This window comes from Cyprinus carpio, chromosome A22, assembly GCF_018340385.1.
Source record: "Cyprinus carpio isolate SPL01 chromosome A22, ASM1834038v1, whole genome shotgun sequence".
Taxonomy (NCBI): domain Eukaryota; kingdom Metazoa; phylum Chordata; class Actinopteri; order Cypriniformes; family Cyprinidae; genus Cyprinus; species Cyprinus carpio.
Window position 1 is genome coordinate 5,750,857 of NC_056593.1, and position 20,953 is coordinate 5,771,809.

Sequence of the window (20,953 nt, forward strand, 5' to 3'; positions counted from 1 at the left end):
GCCCAACTTAGTTATTTATATAGGCCTAGTTTAGCTTTGATATTGGCCTATTAGCTAAAAAATGTACGAATAGCTACATTTTTCAGTTATAGCAAATATTTAGTAATAGCTAAAGTGTTTAGAAATAGCAGTACTGTGTGTACGAATAACTGAACTGTTTAAAAATAGCTGAACTGTACAAATAGTTAAACTGCTCTTTTCTAATAAATAACAGTGAACTGATGCCTAATCTATTTTTACTTATAGCTAAACTGTTTTACGGTTAGCTGAACTGTATTTTAATGACATCCAAACAATTTTATTTATTATTTTTTACTAATAGCTAAACAGTTTTTTTTATTATTTTTTTTTTTTTATTAATGAGCTTTGTCTCCAGATTGCGCAGTGGATTTTCTCGAACGCTTGTCTAGAGCGTGGGCTCTCGTTACCGCTGAGTCTCAGGGCTTTGTGATTTTCCCCGCTGGCGCTCGGGGTCTAATTCTGCTCTAATGGCTTTATAAATGCGCTTGGTGACATCGGTTAAAGGCGGCTGTTCTCGCGGGGCTGTGCGTGCGCCACAGATACGGTGGGGGAGCGGCAGAGCGCGCAGCGGAGGGCACTCGGCGCCGATCCGTGCGGTGTGTGTGTGTCAGAGGAAGCGAGATAAAATGTAATCCTTCCCACCCTGTATTCCTCATATCTCTCTCCCTCCCTCTCTGTGTGTTTTCCATCGCTCGTTCTCCTCCCCCTCTACACCCTCACGTCGGCCCTAAGCAGGTGGGGACGGACCTTCCGTATCGCGTGTGTTTTTTTTTTTTTTTTTTTCTGTCAGTCCACATCGGCTTGTTTTTCTAGTCTTCGTTCGTTCCGTCCCCCTCCTTTTCCCTCCCGCGCTCCTGCCTCAGACAGGAAGCTGCTCTCTCGCTGTGTGTGTGTGTGTGTGTGTGTGTATGTGTTTTTTTGAGTGTGTGTGTGTGTGTGTGAGTGAGAGATAAGCCGCGAGCAACGCACTGAGCTGCCAGCGCTCGCTCTCTCTCTCTCACGAGCAGCTCCGCGGCGCTGCCAGAGCTCGGAAATATGACATGACTGCGCGGCCGAACCTTTCAACACAGACCGCGGCAGCTGCTCCGTTTGTGTGTGTGTGTGTGTGAGTGTGTCTCAGAGCGCTAGAGAACGAGAGTTCACACACTTAAACGTGGCACTCCATCTCGGTCCCAGCGCAACTGCGGTAAACATGCAAACGGCACGTAGTTTTGCGCGCGCTCTCGTTTCCATTTTCTCATGGTCTCGCACCTTCAAAACAACCCGTTCTTGGATTGATGAAACTCCCGGGCGCCTTCGAGCGGTTCTCTGTGTGCGATTGAGTCATTTTGGCTTGCATTTGAGGCATTAGCCGAGCGCAAGTGGAAAAACCTGCGTGTTTTCCACAGTTGACTGCATGAGCGTGTCCGCTGGTCAGACTGTCCGTTCAAGGCCGCGTACTTGCAAGCGAATCTTTTGATCTAGATGGCGACCGCAGAGCAGTCTGTGACCTGAAATAACCCTGTCGCATGCATTGACTTTAATCTGATCTAAATTCCCTCTCAGATTATTTGCAGTCTGCATATTTTAGGAAGGAAAAATGATAGGTTGAGGTGGGGAAAAAAGGCGAAAAAGGTGAGGTTGAGTTTATTTAAAGGCATGTGTTGTCATTTACCCCCTCTGTGTAGAGAGATAAACGTCTTAGTGTATTTTCCCCCATAAAATGAAAGTAAATAGAGTTGTCAATGTCAAAACTGGACCCTTATTGACTGGTCAAAAACAGAAATGTACGTACTTCTGTGGAACACAAAAGTCATGAAGGTTTGGAATGACATAAGGGTCAATTAATTATGACAATTTATTTGGGGTGAACTATCCCTTTAAAAGCAATAGTGTTCACTTGTGAATGTTTGCAATTTAGTATCCTGCAGAAAGTGTGTGTAGAGGGTCAGTGTGTGTGTGTGTGTGTCGCGCCCTGTTTTGTCAGTGTCTGCCAAGCCTGAGCAAATGGCAGGATACAGACCTTCAACTCTCAGAGCGATGGTAGTTATATCTCGCAGTCTCCGCCACAGACCCCTCCTGACCACCTAAAGTTATTCACTGATTGCCTGATGCATATTGCACATGAAACTGGAAAGTATTTTCTTGATTTGGCAAGTGCTGACTTTATACAACTTCCGGCACAAAGGGAAGTTATTTGCCTATTATTTAGGTATAATCTATGTCAGATAAACGCGCCCCAAATGGCATGTAAAAACAAACTGTGGTTTGCAAGCTGTCGTTTAGTCAAAGGTCTGGCTGAGCGAGCCACATCACATGTTTGCGCATTTACACTTGTCCGCACGTTCAGTACCGTCCTGGCCGGCTGTCAGGGAAATTCCTGATCCGTTAATGATGCACTTATTCTGTGGAGGCCACCTCAACCCTTTTCCCTCTGTTATCACAACTCCCACTCCAGCCATGGCTCTCTCAATTAAAACCACACTGAGGGAATTTCGGCGCTCCCTTTCTCCCCTCCACATAGCCTGCTCTTTCTTTCTTGTCATTTTTTTTTGTCTGTTTCTATCCCTAGCCGCTCACTTTCCAATGCAACGTGACGTCTGCTCAGTCTGAAGGCTGTTTTTTCCTGAGTTGCATGTAAAATTAGAACATTCGTCAGCACTGTGAGCAGTCAGAGGATCATTAAGCAACCGCTACACATTAGGCTAATAAATTAATAAATAAATCCACACGGAACTATTTCAGTTCTATAGCAGTTTTTGAACTGTCTCAGAGTTTAAAAAGCTTTAGAATTAATCTCAGAATTAACTAACTACTTCTGGCATCTATTTTAGAACTCTTTATCCACTGTAGAGTTGAAGAGTTTCAGAATTCCACAAATATTGAGCAAATGTCTGCGAATTCTAGAACTCTTAGCTGTCTTAGAATTCTGGAATTCTTATAAACACCCATTCTGGAAAGGTTTCTCAACTACCTCAGAATTTATACAATTTGTCATACACTGCATCAAATTCTAGCCCCTTATCAACTACATTGGATTTTCAGAATTTATAAGAAACTGGTTTAGAGCTCCAGAATTTTTTTTTAAACCACCTCAGAATTCTGCAAGTGCCCCTGAATTCTAGAACATTTTATTAGTGGTCTTACAGTTCTGGAACCCCTAATTAAATTGTTTTAGAATTACTATTTAAAAGTCTTAATGAAGTTTTTTCTTGAACCCTTGAGCTTGAACTTGAATCACAGGTTTTAGTGGGGGCTGCCAGCATCAGAATTTGACTCCCGACTATCAGTGACCCAGACTGGTTTCAGTTCAGGTCTGCCTTGTAAAGCTTCCCCTTCTTTTTCTTTTTTGTGTGTGAGTGTTTTTCTCTATGAGAGATGTGTAGTTCTTGCCCTTTTATTTTTTTATGATGTGGGTTGGGTTGACTAGGCTTTGAGGTTGTGGTAAAATGGTCTCATGTCGGGTTCAGTCTTGAGCCGGGCCTGCGCCTTGTTTTGTGAGATTGCTGTTGTGAAGGGGTTAAGTGTCTTGAATGATGCATTGATTGCAGTTGTTAGCTGGGAGTCGTTTTAGCAAGGGACAGCGGGGGAGGAAACGCTACAGCAAAGAGCAGTTCTGAGGAGAAAATCACGACAAATCTTTTCTCGCTAGGCTGTGTAACACTGCTTTATTGTCTGTTTAATGTAACACTTAGCTCTCCTGCCTGCAAACATCCCCACTGAGGAACTCCCTGAGGCAGGAGAGAGAGACCTCACTGGAAAGGGAATGAGGCGATGGAAACATAAACGGAAATAGAGAAATTCTCCCTTGAACCGTGGCTCGCTTTCGGTAATTGAGCGTGGTAGGTGTGTGTGTGTATGTTTTACCTTCCATGTGTTTTGGTCCACCTCTCCAGGCTGACGGGAGCGAACATCCGCACTGGAGCGAGAGTTTCCCGCTTGGGCTCGTTAACGGCTCGGCGCCCCTGCTAACGGCTTGGTTTTTTTTTCAGTCGTGCCGGCGGCATGCCGTATCCTGGATACGGAGCCGGCGGGAAGCGCGAGGCAGAGCTGCTGGCAGCAGCGTGGGGCAGGTCGTACCACTGTGTGACTCCATCAGGGGAGGGGTTGAATGCGCTCTCTGAGATACTGCCAGGGTTGAAGTGCGAGTGCTACGCCTCCTGAATCCTAATGCCCTCATTCGTCTGAGCACTGAGCGGACACCGGCCCTCCCCTCTCCAACCCATCTGTGTGCGCGCGCTTGTTTTTGTTGCCGCGGTGCATGAGGAATCGGCTCGCGGTGATGGATGTGGGAGTTCCTTTAAACCCAAGCTTGCAGAAGACCTCTCCAATTAATTCTGTGAGGGCTCTGTAATTCCGGCCTCTTCCAGACATTGTTCATAATCAGTGTACGCGAATGGCAGGAAGTGCGAACAGGATGATACACATTGATAGCTTTCTGTGTATCAACTGCTATTATGCCAAATCTCAGTAAAGCTATGGTATTATTTTTCTAAGTGAACAGACTTACAATTGTTGCCTGATGGACGATAAAATTGGCAGAACTGAATGATGTTCTCAGAATTCTAGGTTCTTTTGAATTTGAATTCCAGAACAGAACACTCATAGGAACCACATAGCAACGTGCCAATGAGCACTCAGAACACCCTAACAACCAAACAGCAACATGCCATCAATCGCTCAGAATGTTGCTATGTGGTTACTAGCGTGTTCTGAGCGGTTGTTGGCATGTTGCTGTGTGGTTGCTAGGGTATTCTGAGTGGTTGTTGGCATGTTGCTGTGTGGTTGCTAGGGTATTCTGAGTGGTTGTTAGAACAGCCTGGCAATCACATAGCAATGTGCTAACGCTCATATCTCTTACAACCTCATAGCAACATTCTAAGCGATTGCTGGCATGTTGCTGCGTTGTTGCTAGGGTGTCCTGAGTGGTTGTTTGCATTTGTGGTTGCTAGTGTGTTCTGGGCTGACACAATTTAAAATAACCTAGAATTTTATGATTTAAAATCCTTCTTCAAACAACCACATTGAAACATTCTAATGACCGCTCAGAACACCCTAGCAACCGCATAGGAACATTCCTAGCATTTTGTTGGGTTCTTTTGGCTTGGGGTGATGTTCAAAGGCCTCTCTGGTGAGACTTCTGGACGTATCTAGGCTCCAAAATATCTAAGAAGTGTGAAAATATGGAAAACGTGTGTCCAACACAATCATCATGGCAGCTGGTTTTGCACGGGCAAACACCGCTCACATTTCCCCCACCTTTCCAGTTGCTCCTACACTGCTGCTTCTTGTAGACTCACACACACACAGTGCTGTCTCAGGCGTCTCGTATAGAAATTGAACAGCAGGCTTGGGGCAGGATTCGTCTGTAAAGCCCCTGATACCTCACACATCAATAATCAGCTCTGGGCGAAACTGTCTGTCTACTCTCTGCCCGTCTCTCTTTCTCTGCGCTCTTTAATGGTGTTTAATGAATTTCATTCCTCGCTGCACCATAGTAACCGCTCGTCTTCTGTCTCTCTCTCGCTTGCTGTAGGAGGTGGTTTTGTACTGTCTGGAGAATAAAGTGTGTGACGTGAATCATCGGGATAATGCGGGTTACTGCGCGCTCCACGAGGCCTGTTCCCGCGGCTGGCTCTCCATCGTACAGCACTTACTTGAGCACGGGGCTGACATCAACTGCAGCGCGCAGGACGGCACCAGGTAAACACACATGCATTCATGATATCACCTAAATAGCAAAGCCTTACATGCAGAACTAATTTCTGTGACTTCCTGTGCTTTCGTCAAACTGCGTTTGAGAGTATGTGCGTGCCACTGAGGCGCAGATAATTACACGTGCTGACGCACGCACACTCAGTGTCAGTAATTATATGTTTGGTAATAATGGCTTTACAACAACAGAAGAGGCCGAGAATCTTAGCTCGGATAATTACCGCAAGAAGAGCAGATTAGGCGTGCGAGATCCCTGTCTTCGCTATACACTTAAAAATCCAATTTCGTTTCCGATTCCTGTCGGAAAGATGAATGACGGTGACAGGTTTTAATGACTGTTTTATTGGGCAATGCCAAGAGATAAAATTAAGGTAATTATGGACAAGTGAAGTAATTGAACTGTTTAATCAAAAAGAAAATCTCGCAATTACCAAAGAAAGAGAAATTTAAAAAAAAATGAAGATTTTGGTATTTAAAACCATCGGCAGGTGGATGTTAAAAAGAATGATGAATAAAAATGTGTCCAGTTAACTTTATTAAAATTTCCTGATCTTATTGTGAACCATTTGTCAGTGCGCATTATTCCAAAGATGTATTAATTTATTTAAGATTAAAATTAATAATAAATTTAATAATATATTAATAATGTTTGTTTATTTTTTATTGTTGTTGTATATTTTTGTCATATTTTTAGTAAAAATGTACTACATTCTCCAATGAACTTATTAATATAAAATAAGTAATACTTTTCATGATCTAATCAAAATTTGATGGATAAAATAAATATAAACTGCATTATAAATGTTGTTTTTCGTTATTTATTTTTTTGCGAAGTAAATGTTCTGGTCTCTCTTCCAACAGGCCTCTCCATGATGCTGTGGAAAACGATCATCTTGACGTGGTCCGACTGTTGTTGTCATACGGCGCCGATCCAACTTTAGCTACCTACTCAGGCCGCAGTTTGCTGAAGATGACCCACAGTGACATAATGGAGTGTTTTCTGTCTGGTAAGAGAGCCCTGTACCTCTTTTCCACCTCTTTTCCAAGAATTTCCCTCTGAAGGTTCGGCTCCGCTTGGCTATCCGGTTACTAAGCAACAGCTGGAGCGGAGGAGAAGCCTTTAGTACCGGCAAATCAGCTTTCCCTGAAAGGAGATTATGTGTGTGTTCGTCCGTGTGTGTCTTTATTTGGTCATGTGCGCCGTGTCTGTTTTGAATGATGTATGGGTTTTTCACAGACAACAATATTTGGAAAAACTGGGTTGTGTTATTGAAATGGTAATCTGGGTCTAATCTGGAGCCATCCGAGGTAAAATGGGCTATTGTTTTTATGGTTTTAGAAACTTTTGACATCATTTTGACCCCTTGATTTTAAACAGATTGATGTGGTTTTTTTTTTTGGTTTTTTTTTTCTGCTGGCGGTTCCTGAAAGGCCAAAATTCTTGAGTTTAAAAGCTTTGTTAATCAAAGTACAATTTGTGGGGGAAAGTTATGCATCTGAATTCTTTCAAGGATTTAAATCATTGTTACGTCCCTCGTTATTTAGATGTTATTTGTCTAGGAATATTATTAGACGTAACAAAAGTTTTGCATGTGTGTCAATATAGTGACGAGAATCTGTTATTGGAAAGGAACAGACAACCATCCATAACTGAGTTGAAAGATTTTAATTCTTCAACTACAATAAAGTGAAGTAGTAACAAAGGGAAAAATAATAATGAAGAATAATAAAGCAATGAATATTTACAATTAGTACAACGTAGCAAGAGTAACCAGAGCAACAGACAATCTGGGGAAGAGGAAGGAGGCAAAAGAGTGGTGCTTAAATCAAAAAACTGAATATAACAAAAAAGCCCCTTTAACTAAAGTTAAAGAACTAAACTAACTATCAACAAAAAAGGTAGAAAGAAACATCTTCAGCGTACAAGACGCTATAACTAAAACTATACTAACTAAAACAAAAACATACATAATTAGCACCACTCCTAACACTAGTGGCATCTAATACATCTCCGTAACTACGTGTGCAAATGTAAGTCGCGACCTGCTTACCTGGCTCACAACCTCTCCCATCAGTCTACACAATGTTAAACGATGAACTGAGATGAAGATTTCATGACAGCAACAAACATTTAGCAGGCACTGCAAACACGTAAGCTACCAAGGGGCAACACAGTACGCCTTCAAGCGCAAACAAAGAGAACTGATCTAACTGCAAGATCACAAAAGCAGCGAGCCCCGAACAATAATCAGTCGCTCAGACTGGTCTCTCGAACAAGAGAAACCGTCTTCACAGCGTGTGCCAACTCTTTTCCCAACCCAGAGTCTGTTTTCATCCCCCCCCGCCATTGAAGTTAGAGCCATCATCATAAACTACCCGGCGACAGGCGATTGGTGGCGCGATCCCAGGCGTCAGCATCCTACGTCAGCTGATTGACAGGCGGACGCTCCAATCGAGCTTCACACCTGAAACAAATAAAGTACACAAACATACACGCCAAGCATATGCAACAACATACGCACAAACAAAAATTACGAAGCGCGGCGTACGTAAACACTCACCCCCTTAAAACTCAACCTGAAGCAGTATTTAAGCTCTAGATAAGGTGTCAGCAATGATATTCTCTGAACCCTTTTTATGCTTTATGATCAAGTTATAATTTTGCACAATCAACGACCAACGCATAAGACGTTGATTGTGATTTGTACATTCTGGACAAGAACACTAACGGATTGTGATCCGTGTACACAGTAACAGGCAGAACAGATGAACCCACATAACCTCAAAGAATTGCAAAGCCAGAATTAGACCCAAAGCTTCCTTCTCAATGGTAGAATAATTTCGCTGATGTCGGTTGAATTTTCGAGAAAAGTAACAAATTGGATGCTCAAAACCGACATCATCCTCTTGAATAAGAACAGCTCCCAATGCCTAAAGCACTAGCATCAACTTCCAATTTAAAACAACGTGTACAATCCGGAGTAGCAAGAACAGGTGCACTAGTCAACAACAACTTTGCCCCTTCAAAGCTTGTTGACAACGCATCAGTCCAAATAAAAGCATTCGCTGACTTAACAAACTGGTTAAGAGGATGTACTACAGTGGAGAATTTCGGCAGAAACTTCTGTAGTAACCAGCCATGCCTAAAAACGACGTAACTCTCGTCTTGTCGTTGGAATAGGAAAGTCAGCAATAGCAGATATATTTTTGGCACTAACAGGGCGAACTTGACCTTGACCTACTTCTTTGCCCAAATAGGTGATCGTGCTTTACCGAATTCGCACTTAGCCAGATTAATTGTCAGGGAAGCATCAGCCAATCTTTCAAAAACTGTCCGAAGAACAGTCAAATGCTCAGACCAATCAAAAGAATAGATTACTAAATCATCAAGGTAGGCATTACAATTTCTCACTCCTGACAACACAATGTTTTACAAGGCGCTGAAAAGTTGCTGGGGCGTTTCGCAGCCCAAATGCCATAACCCGGTACTGCAGGAAGTTATCCGGAGTAACGAAAGCTGAAATATCCGCAGCTCGAGCGGTCAATGGCACTTGCCAATACCCTTTTCGCAAATCTAATTTCGTCACAAACCTAGCAGAACCCAAGTTATCGATGCAGTCTTCCATACACGTCACTTGAATATCATGCTGCAATACATGCGTTTGAGTCGGGCACATCACTAAACAGCATGGGAAATTCTTGAATTAGCCTCATAACGTCCCGTTTTTCTGTGACTCAAGCAAATTCTCAAGGTTTTCAGACAATTTTTTTTAAAATCTCAGAATTCGAAAAGTCAACCACACATTGATAAAATCATTACGAAGTGTAACACCATCATCAGGATCACACTCACCAAGAGAAAACCGCAACACCTCGTCCTTCACTATCGTAGGATCAGGACACCGCAACAACAGCAGCAGCTAGAACATCAGTAGGAACAGCAACAAGCTTTTTTTTTTTCTCTTCCACAGATTTCTCAGACACACCTTTCGAGAACAATATAATTTCAACATGTTATATGGCATGTACGAAACTTCCGTTTGCGGTCAGGCGTGTGGATTACAAAATCAGTCTCACTCAATCTCTTTGATACCTTGTACGGACCAGAGAAACGAGCAGTCAAAAACTGAACCTGGTACTGGTAACAGTACCAAAACTTCGTCACCAGGTTGAATTTCACGCACAACAGCTTTCCTGTCATACCATTTCTTCATGCCCTCCTGAGCAGTGGACAACGATTTTCGTGCAAATGAGCACGCATTATGTAGTCGTTCTCGGAACCGACTGACGTAATCTAGCACATTTTGTTGAGATGACTTAGTGTCATTCAACATTCCGTCTTTCAACACCTTCAGCGGCCCTCGTACGGTGTGACCAAAGACTAAATCTGCAGGACTAAACCCCAGAGATTCTTGAGTTGCTTCACGAACTGCAAACAACACTAATGGTACTCCATCGTCCCATTCTTTACCAGAGCTTAGACAGTACTTTTTCAACATTGACTTCAGCGTCTGGTGAAATCGTTCGATAGCACCCTGGCTTTCAGGATGATACGGGCTCGAGATCCGATGTGAGATACCCAAAGTTTTCAACACTTGTCTAAAAAACATTAGAAAGAAAATTCGTACCCTGGTCTGTCTGCACGATTTTTGGCAATCCGAACGTGGGGAAAAAAACTTAATCAAAGCTTTAATGATGACAGGCGCAGTTATTCTTCTCAAGTGGGAACAGCCCTCCGGAAATCGTGTCGCAGAACACATAATAGTTAACAAAAATTGATTGCCTGCTTTTGATTTTCGGCAAGGGACCAACGCAATCCAAAATTATAGGGTCAAACGGTTCGCAAATGACAGGGATCGGAATTAATGGAGCTGGTGGAATCTTTTGGTTGGGCTTGCCCATCAATTGACACTCATGACATGTGCGGCAATACTTAGACACGTCGCTCTTCAAGCCAGGCCAAAAAAAAATGTTTTGAGAATGCGGTTGTAAGTTTTTGTCACCCCCAATGACCTGCTAAATCATGATCATGTGCCAAGCTCAACACTTGTTTTCGATAGACAGTAGGTAAAACAATTTGACATACAACATCGCACTCATTCTCCCCATCTCTGTGAGGACGCCATTTCCTTAACACCAACCCATTTTCGATCACGTATTCAGCCGCGTTGACTTTATTAGTTTGAGGACTTTCCGCAGCAGAAAAACATTTAGTTAACGACACATCTTCTCTTTGTGCAGTCTTAATTCCTTCATGAGAAATAGGTTCAGCTAACAATTCAGACTCAGCTATTGCTGTATCAGAATGTCTGTCATGTCTAACATTTTCAGATTCTTTTGGACCTGACCCAAAATGTTCCTCGGTGAACACAGGTGACAAAAAAGTGTCAGCCAAAACAATGTCATCTCCAATTCTGCGTTTTTTGAGCACGCGTAACTACATTAGCAGCAAATACCTCCGGAAAATTATCAGATATATCACCAACAGGAATAAAACAGTCAGGTTTATCTAACGACTTCGAGCACAGGTTGACACTTTACCTCCCGCCAATCGTTTCCGAGAATGAATGCAACACCTTTCACAGGAAAGGAAGAACGTATCCCCACCTTAACAAAACCTGAGACCAGGTCACATTGCAAGTGTATCCGGTGCAGCGGTACCTTTACAACACCCATCTCAATCCCTTGAACTAACACACTTGACCAACAAAACGTCTGCTCCGACAAAGGAAGTGCATCAGAGACTACAAATGATTGAATCGATCCCGTATCCCTCAAGATTTGTACCTCTTTCTGCTCTCCAGGTTTACCATTTACGGAGATTAACCCCTTCAACAAAAATGGTTTATTCCCTGAGTCAATCGCATCTTTCTCTAAAACAGCTTTAGGCACAGTCTTCACAAAAGTAACAGGCTTTAACTGTCCTTGCTGAGCCTGAGTCTTACGTCTCAGCATTAAACAATCAGAAATAAGGGTGTCCCAATCTTGTGGCAATAAAAAACATTCTCGTGTTTCTTTATTCTGTGGTGAACTGATTTTAGCACGGGTACTTGAATTTTTGAGTTGAAAACGAACTCACCATTTTCTCTGGTCGGGGTAAAGCGAACACACTCTTATGCGTTAACACATACTCATCTGCAAGAATCGCAGCTTGTGATAACATGGTGACCTTTTGCTCATTCAGGTACGTGACTACTCGTTCCGATAGACAATTCTTAAAATCTTCTAAAAGCATTAACTCTCTCAACGAACTCAAATCTTGCACGTTGTTAGAAGACAACCCATTTATCAAAAAGAATTCCCTTCTCACGGGCAAATTCCACAAATGTCTGAGCTGACTTTCTTATGGTTCCTGAAACGTTGCCGATATGCCTCAGGCACCAATTCATATGCACGAAGAACAGCGTTCTTTACGGTATCGTATTGCATGCTTTCCTCTAAGGTTAGTGCAGAACAGACTTCCTGTGCTTTTCCAACTAATCGACATTGTAGTAACAGACACCAAACCTCTTTTGGCCAACGAAGTGCAGCAGCCACACGCTCAAAAGCAGCGAAATACGCATCCACTTCGGATTCTCTAAAGTGAGGCACTAAAGCGATCTGTTTACTAACATCAAATGTAGTGGTCGAAAACATCACTCACAGAATTTTCTGAATTTAATGAAACAACAGGATTAGGCTGCACAGTTCGGCCCGAGACAACCGTCGCTGAATCCAACTCGAGCTGTCGCAGTTTCACCTGTGTCTCAGCTTCAATTTCCAGTTTACGGATTTCTAGGCGTAGCTTAATTTCAGCTTGGCGCGTCTCAGCCCGTTCCTGCGCTTCCATCTGGATTTTGGCTAGGCGGACCCTCAGTCGCGCATCACCCCCAGAGCCCACGGAAAGCAGAGAAAGTGGGTAGAAGGGGGGTAAGCCAGCCTTGGGCTCGGCCTCAACCTCCACCTCAGCATTCTCATCTTCTGCTTCCACCACATTTCCCACACTAGTCAAACGTTTTTCCACAGCCGACATGCCAGCCCTCTCACTATCCGCATCTGGAAATAAAAATACTTTTAATTCGACCAAGTGTTTCCAAATTTCATTCTTAATAATGTGCTTTAGAGATTGCCTCACCACAGGAATGCGATAGTATTCAGCTATCTGCAACAAATCGTCTTTTCCTACATCGATCAAAGATTTCTAAAGTTGGATCAGCAATAAATGATTGCAAATCAAAAGTACTCATTGCCAATATTCCACCATACTCACTTCAACATGCACTAATTCCTTTCCAGCGCAGTTCCCCGCACCACACACACACAAAACATAAGCAATATAAAAGTTAGGACGAGCCCCCAAATATGTTACGTCCCTCGTTATTTAGATGTTATTTGTCTAGGAATATTATTAGACGTAACAAAAGTTTTGCATGTGTGTCAATATAGTGACGAGAATCTGTTATTGGAAAGGAACAGACAACCATCCATAAACTGAGTTGAAAGATTTTAATTCTTTCAACTACAATAAAGTGAAGTAGTAACAAAGGGAAAAATAATAATGAAGAATAATAAAGTAATGAATATTTACAATTAGTACAACGTAACAAGAGTAACCAGAGCAACAGACAATCTGGGGAAGAGGAAGGAGCAAAAGAGTGGTGTGCTTAAATCAAAAAACTGAAATATAACAAAAAAGCCCCTTTAACTAAAGTTAAAGAACTAAACTAACTATCAACAAAAAAAGGTAGAAAGAAACATCTTCAGCGTACAAGACGCTATAACTAAACTATACTAACTAAAACGAAAACATACATAATTAGCACCACTCCTAACACTAGTGCATTCTTTTGAATACAATACGATCTCTCGTAACTACGTGTGCAAATGTAAGTCGCGACCTGCTTACCTGGCTCACAACCTCTCCCATCAGTCTACACAATGTTAAACGATGAACTGAGATGAAGATTTCATGACAGCAACAAACATTTAGCAGGCACTGCAAACACGTAAGCTACCAAGGGCAACACAATACGCCTTCAAGCGCAAACAAAGAGAACTGATCTAACTGCAAGATCACAAAAGCAGCGAGCCCCGAACAATAATCAGTCGCTCAGACTGGTCTCTCGAACAAGAGAACCGTCTTCACAGCGTGTGCCAACTCTTTTCCCAACCCAGAGTCTGTTTTCATCCCCCCCCGCCATTGAAGTTAGAGCCATTCATAAACTACCCGGCGACAGGCGATTGGTGGCGCGATTCCCAGGCGTCAGCATCCTACGTCAGCTGATTGACAGGCGGACGCTCCAATCGAGCTTCACACCTGAAACAAATAAAGTACACAACACATACACGCCAAGCATATGCAACAACATACGCACAAACAAAAAATTACGAAGCGCGGCGTACGTAACGGGAAAGTTATGCATCTGAATTCTTTCAAGGATTTAAATCAGGTTTTAGAAATCTTGATTCAGCTTAAATGACTTTTAACGCTACAGCATGTGATTTCTGCACCACAGTCATTATTATGGCAAACTCTCCTGCCATCTGTCAGTGGTCATTTGGACAAATCCCACCCCTAACTACATTGTTGCCATGTCAGTCCACTCCAACAAAAAGAAACTGCAATTCAATTTGGTGCCACTAGCCCTATAAAATAATACATGAATATTTAAAGTAGCTGAATGTAGTTTTGTGGATTTTTGCGTCTTTGGAGCCCCCTACAGTTAAGTGACTGGAATTCACTGTTGAATACCACTGTGGTAATTGCATTGATTAGCGGTACATGCACATTTAATGTTGTTATAAATCAATCCACACTTTTCACTGCAGTTAGTACCCACTAACAAAAATTGCATTCTGCAAAGACGTTTGGGGGGAGCTTGAGAAAGAAATAGAAAACATTCACTTTATTAAAAATTATAGTGCCATCAGAATGATTCTGAAACTGATATTTCAAGATAAAAAAATAGTAGAATTGCTTCACATGTTTTGCTTTCAAAACTGTGCAATGTAAATGCCTAAAACCATACTGTTTGCCAGACCAAAGACTGATTATTCTTTCAAGAGTTGTTTATACATTTATGGTTCTGTAAGTGTTATTTTGAGATTGATATTTAAAGATTTATTAATAGCGCATTGTGTGCATTGTTATTGTTTTGTTGCGCAAGGTTAGATGTTTGCATGGAAAAAGACAAGCTGTGCTCCAGGTGCATGTGAAGATGGCATCACAGGAGACGTGGCATTTACCGCGAAGGCCTTTCCTGTGTTTGTGTTAACACTGACCCCTCTTGCCCGAGCACAGCCTCGCCATGACAGTCCGAAGGAAACGGTCTCTTTCAGTGACAGTAGTCATGTTGTTTGAGGCACGGCTTGATTAATGGTCTGAAAGTTTCGAGCTGAACTAGAGGGCATCGCAAAACAATTTGTACACAGCCAGCATTTGTTCTTGACGGCAGTCGCAAGTTCTTTCACCTCCAAAGCCGTCTTAATAAGTATGTGTGTGTGCGCGTGTGTGTGTGGATTAGCTTCAGGGCTGCCTGTTAAAGGGCAGCTCAGTCACATGCTGGATGTTCACACTGACTGGCTGCGTGCGTGTTTGATTATGCATGAGTTCGTGAGGCAGGAAAGAGCTCGGCCTAGAAGCGCAGGGCAGCATATTGTGTGTGTGTGTGTGTGTGTGTGTGTGGATAGGGGTGGTTGTAGAGTTGTGGTGTCTGCTGCGCTGATTTAAAGACCCTCCCCAAATTTGTTTTCCCACTGTGGGAGCCTTCTAATCAACCGCCCTCTCTCTCTCTTTCTCTCTCTCTCTCCCTCCCTCTCTCTCTCTCTCTCTTTCTCTCTCTCTCCCTCTCTCTCTCTCTCTTTCTCTCTCTCTCCCTCTTTTCTTTCTCTCTCTCTCTCTCTCTGGGTGGAATTGTTAATGGCTGCGCTGGCAAACGTGGCTCCCGTCGCTGCTGGCTGTGCTTCGCAGCGGAAAGGGGCATCTGAGCATACAACCACATAACGTTTGCAGAGCGTCAGAGCCTCTGCTGACTGTAGAAGATAATCTTCTAATCTGTCACTTGGTGAATGCGGTCTGTTTGGCATTTGCACAGTATATCGGTCATCATATCGGTATCTGACAAGCCTTAGCACTTTTTTATTTTAATTCAACATTTATTTTAATGAATACATTTAATTTATTTTAAGCAACTTTTGTTTATTAGTAGTAGTTTTTTTAAAATGTATTTATTAATGATTAGCATGATCTTAAGGTAATATTAGCTGGAAGTTTAGATGTTTTTTTCTTTGCTAGAAAATGAGCTATCGGTATCTGCCAAAAATTCTGTCAGTGTGTCTCTAGTTGCCTCCTGCTTGCATCACTAATGGTTTCATCTCTCTTTCTCACTCTAGATTACTTTGCCGACCTGCAGGGCAGAGTGGACGATGACCCCTGCGTGTACTGGGAGTTTTACGGCAGCGCAGTGTGCGGTGAGTACCACTTTCACACTCAAACGCATACACATATTTACAGAAACGCACAACACACCCACAGTAACAGACACAAAAACATCATGCAAACAGACAGACAGACAGTTGGATAAACACCTGAAGGTAAACTGTAATCTGTGTGAATCATCAATGTTTGTAGACAGTCATTGATCTAGAATGGAAAAAATAGCATCCATGTGTGCTTCTACCTCTCTGATGTTCGCTTAAAATAAATTAATATAAAAAAACCCTTCCGCTGGGTGGTGGGGTCAGCACCGTGGGGGCAAAAATTGATGGCAGCATTTTTTTATTGCTCTTTTTTTTAAATGAATTCTAGCTGCGTAGCGAGAGTTCCCCTGGCTGCCATATATCAGCAGATCGCTCGGTGTGTGTGTGTGTGTGTGTGTGTGAGCAGGCCCGTCTCCAGCTGGCCGAAAACAAACCCACTGCTACTGCACATTTTCCCTTGGATTCCTGGAATAACAAAGCCGTCCAGCTGGCTTTTGGGAGAAGGGGAGCGTGCACGGTGTGGAAGGGAGCAGCTCTCCCTGCAGCGCGGCTATGAGAGCAGCACCACAAAAACATGTCTCGGCGTGGGAGCTTTGGGAGAGGACTTTGAAGGGATATCATGGGAGCAGAATCCATAAGCTCTCAGAGTGTGTGTGTGATTCCATAATTCACACCTCGTATCTGTCTGTCTGACTAATAGAGCCTGCCGACGACTCATCTGGCTATGACATCCTAGCCAACCCGCCTGGACCCGGTGAAGACGAGGATGAACAGCGAGAAGTTTTCGAGTTCGAATTCTCTGACCGACCGCTGCTGCCATGCTACAACATCCAGGTGTCTCTCTCACAGGGGTAAGAGCCTAAAACTTCAGTTTTGACTGACCTATGTCTGTAACTGCTTTTATTTATAGCAAAAACAGTATCTATTTCAAAAATCAATCCAAATTGGCCACAGTACTAGCCTGAAATATTGTAAATATGGAATTGTGTCATAGAGATTCCAATTCCAAGCAAGATGCTCGTAATCGTTTTTTGAATTTGATCATTTTAATTATGTTTGTTACAAGCAGGATGTTTGCAACCGTTTGTCACCAAGTCATTTTTATATACATTTTTTTTTAATATCAGATTTTCAAAGTCTAATAAATTTTTTGATCCTAGTGGAATTTTCATAATTGGGAATTTTAATAATTAAAGTGCTGATTGTTCCCAGAATGTGGTAATTGTCGTTATTGGACGATTGTTTCATTGCACGATGACATTTTATTCTGATCTGAACAAATTTCGTAAATAAAAAAAAAATGACCTCCAGAAAGGTGCTGGTAATTATTGTCAAAAGTTAGGATGTCATTGTAGGATAGTGGATTGTGCTAAAGATGTTTTGTTTGTACGTCAACTGATTGTCGTAATTGTTGAATGTAGCCAATAGAGCTTCCATTTCCAAGAAGGACATTGATGATCATTTGTCGAAATTTTGATCATTATTAGAGAACTGCATATTACAAAGTATTGTATGAAATTGTGCAGTTCAAATATGAATATCTTGTCTGAAGATATTTTGTTCTAATTGAAATAAATTGTCGCAATTAGGAAATTCATATGTAGAGATGTTAGTTGTTGGCTACCAGGACATTGCTAGTTGTTTGCAATGTTTGTAGATGTTAATTTCATGAGCAAAGCCAGTAGTGTGTTTAGGCACCATGCAAACCACGTAATTGCCTTGGAGTGGGAAGGAACGCAAATTTTACCAAGGGCCCTCCCACCCCAGAACACGATTTCTACCGAGGGGGAAGGAACGTGATTTTTACTGATGGGTCCCCCTCCCGGAATACTTGTTTAGGGCCCCTAAAACTCTAAACACGCCTCTGAGCAAAGCCAATTTTATTGATTTTTTTAGAATTCATCAGTTTTTATTTTAACTAATCGGATTGAGTCATAATTTGATCGTGACTTGACAATTGTTAGTTTACATAATAGTTGACAAGAGTTAGCTTTGACCTACATGACAGGTGTTTCCCTTAAGAACTGCACGGCTGCGGAGCTTGTAGACTGACAGCCAGGGGCGACGTTAGTTTAACGTTAGCATAGATGTGAGGCCCGTTGCACTTAAACAGAGCGAGGACAGCGAAAGCGTGCACGAGAGAGACAGTCTAGTGACACGCTGCTAAACAGACACAGCTAATTACCTCCCACTCAGGCTCTTGCTCTGCCGTTACCGCGCTCCGCTCTCTCGCCACCCCTCCCTCGCTCACCCGCTCGCTGTCTCGCTCCCAGGCTCAGCTGCCGCGCTCACTGTTGTGTATAATCTTCAGTCTGCGCTTGTCTCTGGCCTTCCCCTCCCCCGTTCTCATTCGCCCTCATTCGCTCGCTCTCCCTCTCGCTCTCTTTCGCTCGGCGCGGCTGGCTGATGCAGTATTAATGGCTTTCTGCTCTCCTCACATTTCCTCCCCCTCTCGCTTGCCCTCTCTCCTTCTCTCTCTCTCTCTCTCTCCTTTTCCCTCTCCCACTCCATTCAGCGTTCCGCGCTCCGCAAGAGCCACAGACCGCCTCAAGTGCCATCGATTGAGCGCTGCCTGTTACTGCTTTCCCCGCTGTGTATGTGTGTGCGCGCGTCTGACAGGCTCAGTCTATGGTCTTTGTGTGTGTGTAGCCTATTGTGTTCCTGGATGAGTGAAGGCCTTGAGAATCTTTATATAATTTTGTCTAATTGTCTGAATGCCCGTCTGTTCTGGAGCGAGTGTTGGAGTATGCATGTACATTTTTGTTTTGGTGTTTGTGCACGTGTTCTGACACATTTAGCCTTGGTGTTCATGTGGACGCTGCAAATTTGCTCCAACTTCAAGCATCTTATTTTTAGTATGATATGAATAAAACTAAGCCTAAATAACCTGTTTTTTACAGCAAAGTGGCATAAACTTGCTGCCACGATGCTAGCATAAAAACCTTGCTTTCTTTTTCAGCCAATTAATCTTTCTCTCGCTCTTTTTCTCAGACCTAGAAACTGGTTGCTGCTCTCAGACGTCCTCAAGCGCCTGAAGATGTCTGCCAGAACGTTCCGCGCTACGTTCACGCACATTGAAGTAGTGACTATAGCCGAGGCGGAATTCTACAAGCAGGCTTCTCTGAGTCAGCTGTTCTCCTGTCCGGAAGAGCTCGAGGGATTCATGCCTGACAGCAAGGAACTCTTGGATCTGGTGGAAATCAGTGCCGACCTGGTGGCGCTGCTGGGGTCGTCCCTCGAATGCTTGGACGACCGCTGGGAGCCAGTATCCAGACCTCGCTTGTGAGCTTCTGCACATGCACGCACACTCATACTGACTCTCGGACAGACCCTTGGAGACCCATGGACAACTAGAAGCAAAAGAAAAGGATATTCTGAGGCAGTTCTTGACATTTCAAGGAACTTCTGGACTGGTAGCCAAAGGCGAAATTGGGTCCCAGTGCAGCTGATCTTTCTATTTGGCTTCAAGAAGGTTTCGGAAGATCTCGACATCTCTTGCGCTCTCTTGCATACTAATTCTCCCGGTGACGATGCAAACCTGTACATAGTGTACATTCTGCAGATAAAGAAAGAGAATGGTACTAAGATTTGGACCACTATCTCTGGCTAACTCTGAGATATGAAGCTATGCTCGCAGCGAAGAACTCTTTCATTTAAAAGAGATGTTTTCTAAATAGGAATATAAGTATATATACAGTCACTGTATTTTATTTGTGTGTATTATATATAGATATAAATATATATATAAATATAAATAAATATATATATATATATATGCGCTGCCTTTTTTGTCTTGTTTAGTCAGGTCTTTATTTTATAATCGGAGTTACGATGTTGTAAATACATAATTGGGCTGAATTGGGGTTTTAAACGTAATGTCAACGTTAGAGGATTTACAGAGGCTGTAAGCCCCTTCGGTTCATCAAGAGTTAATTAGCGCACTTCGTCCGTGATTTTCCTCACCTGGAGTAGACGTTTTTATGGTGTGGACCAGTAACCAGTGTGGGATTTTTCGGTCTCCCGTGTTAAACTCTAATCTACAAAGCTGTTTCATACCCTGTATGCAAGCTGTTGCTTTGACTAAGTCACTTATTTATGAGTAGAAATTAAGATATTTTAATGTGGCTTTTCTTTGTAAAATATTAAAGTAATTGTAAAATACTAATCTGACGCTTTGTTAGGCAAAGACATGCTTGAACTTGTAAATAATGGGTTGACTATTTCAGTAACTTGTTTCTGACGTGTGTTATTGTTTTTTGGAGAAGTGTTCGGACTTTGTAATTACATACCTATCATTTGTATTTATATTTTACCAAAAAAAGTTCCTTTAAATAAATGGCAATAAAAGATTGTGTATATCTTGTGGACTTCTTATATTAGTCAACATTACATCAAAAATTTATCATATTTACTTTTTGGTCTTATTGTGCACGTTATTTTAAAACCATGGATAAAACTTTAGATAAAAATTTGTTTGACGCTGAAATATGCTACATTGCAGAAGTAAAAATGGGTTGGGAATATAATTTCATGTTGTTAGACCAAATTGAGCATGAAATTATAGTGCTTCTCTGATTAATTCATGCACAAACAGATTATTAAACATCCGTGTTTATTACTATGTTCGGAGATTAAGGTCTGAATTCCATAGCGACTTTTCTGCCATCAGATCAGCCCTTTACAACAGAAGAGAGAGAGAGCCATATCCTGTGCTGCTGGACAAAACAGGAAATGAAGAGTCGCCGGAAATTAGAGGCCTTAGGCAGGAGTGAGGGAGGCT

At 42.5% G+C, this 20,953-nt stretch overlaps 1 protein-coding gene across 3 annotated transcripts in view; it reads left to right on the forward strand.

Annotated features, from left to right (window-relative positions):
* Positions 1-20,529, forward strand: part of LOC109047202 (BCL-6 corepressor-like) — a 48,579-nt gene extending 28,050 nt beyond the window's left edge. For all 3 annotated transcript variants that reach the window (XM_042712377.1, XM_042712376.1, XM_042712378.1), the window contains 5 exons: positions 5,537-5,703; positions 6,577-6,722; positions 16,087-16,164; positions 16,874-17,024; positions 19,165-20,529. In XM_042712377.1, coding sequence (XP_042568311.1) covers positions 5,537-5,703; positions 6,577-6,722; positions 16,087-16,164; positions 16,874-17,024; positions 19,165-19,459 — 837 coding nt within the window. In that variant the 3' untranslated portion in view covers positions 19,460-20,529. The remainder of the gene's footprint in view (positions 1-5,536; positions 5,704-6,576; positions 6,723-16,086; positions 16,165-16,873; positions 17,025-19,164) is intronic.
* Positions 20,530-20,953: the final 424 nt, after the last annotated feature.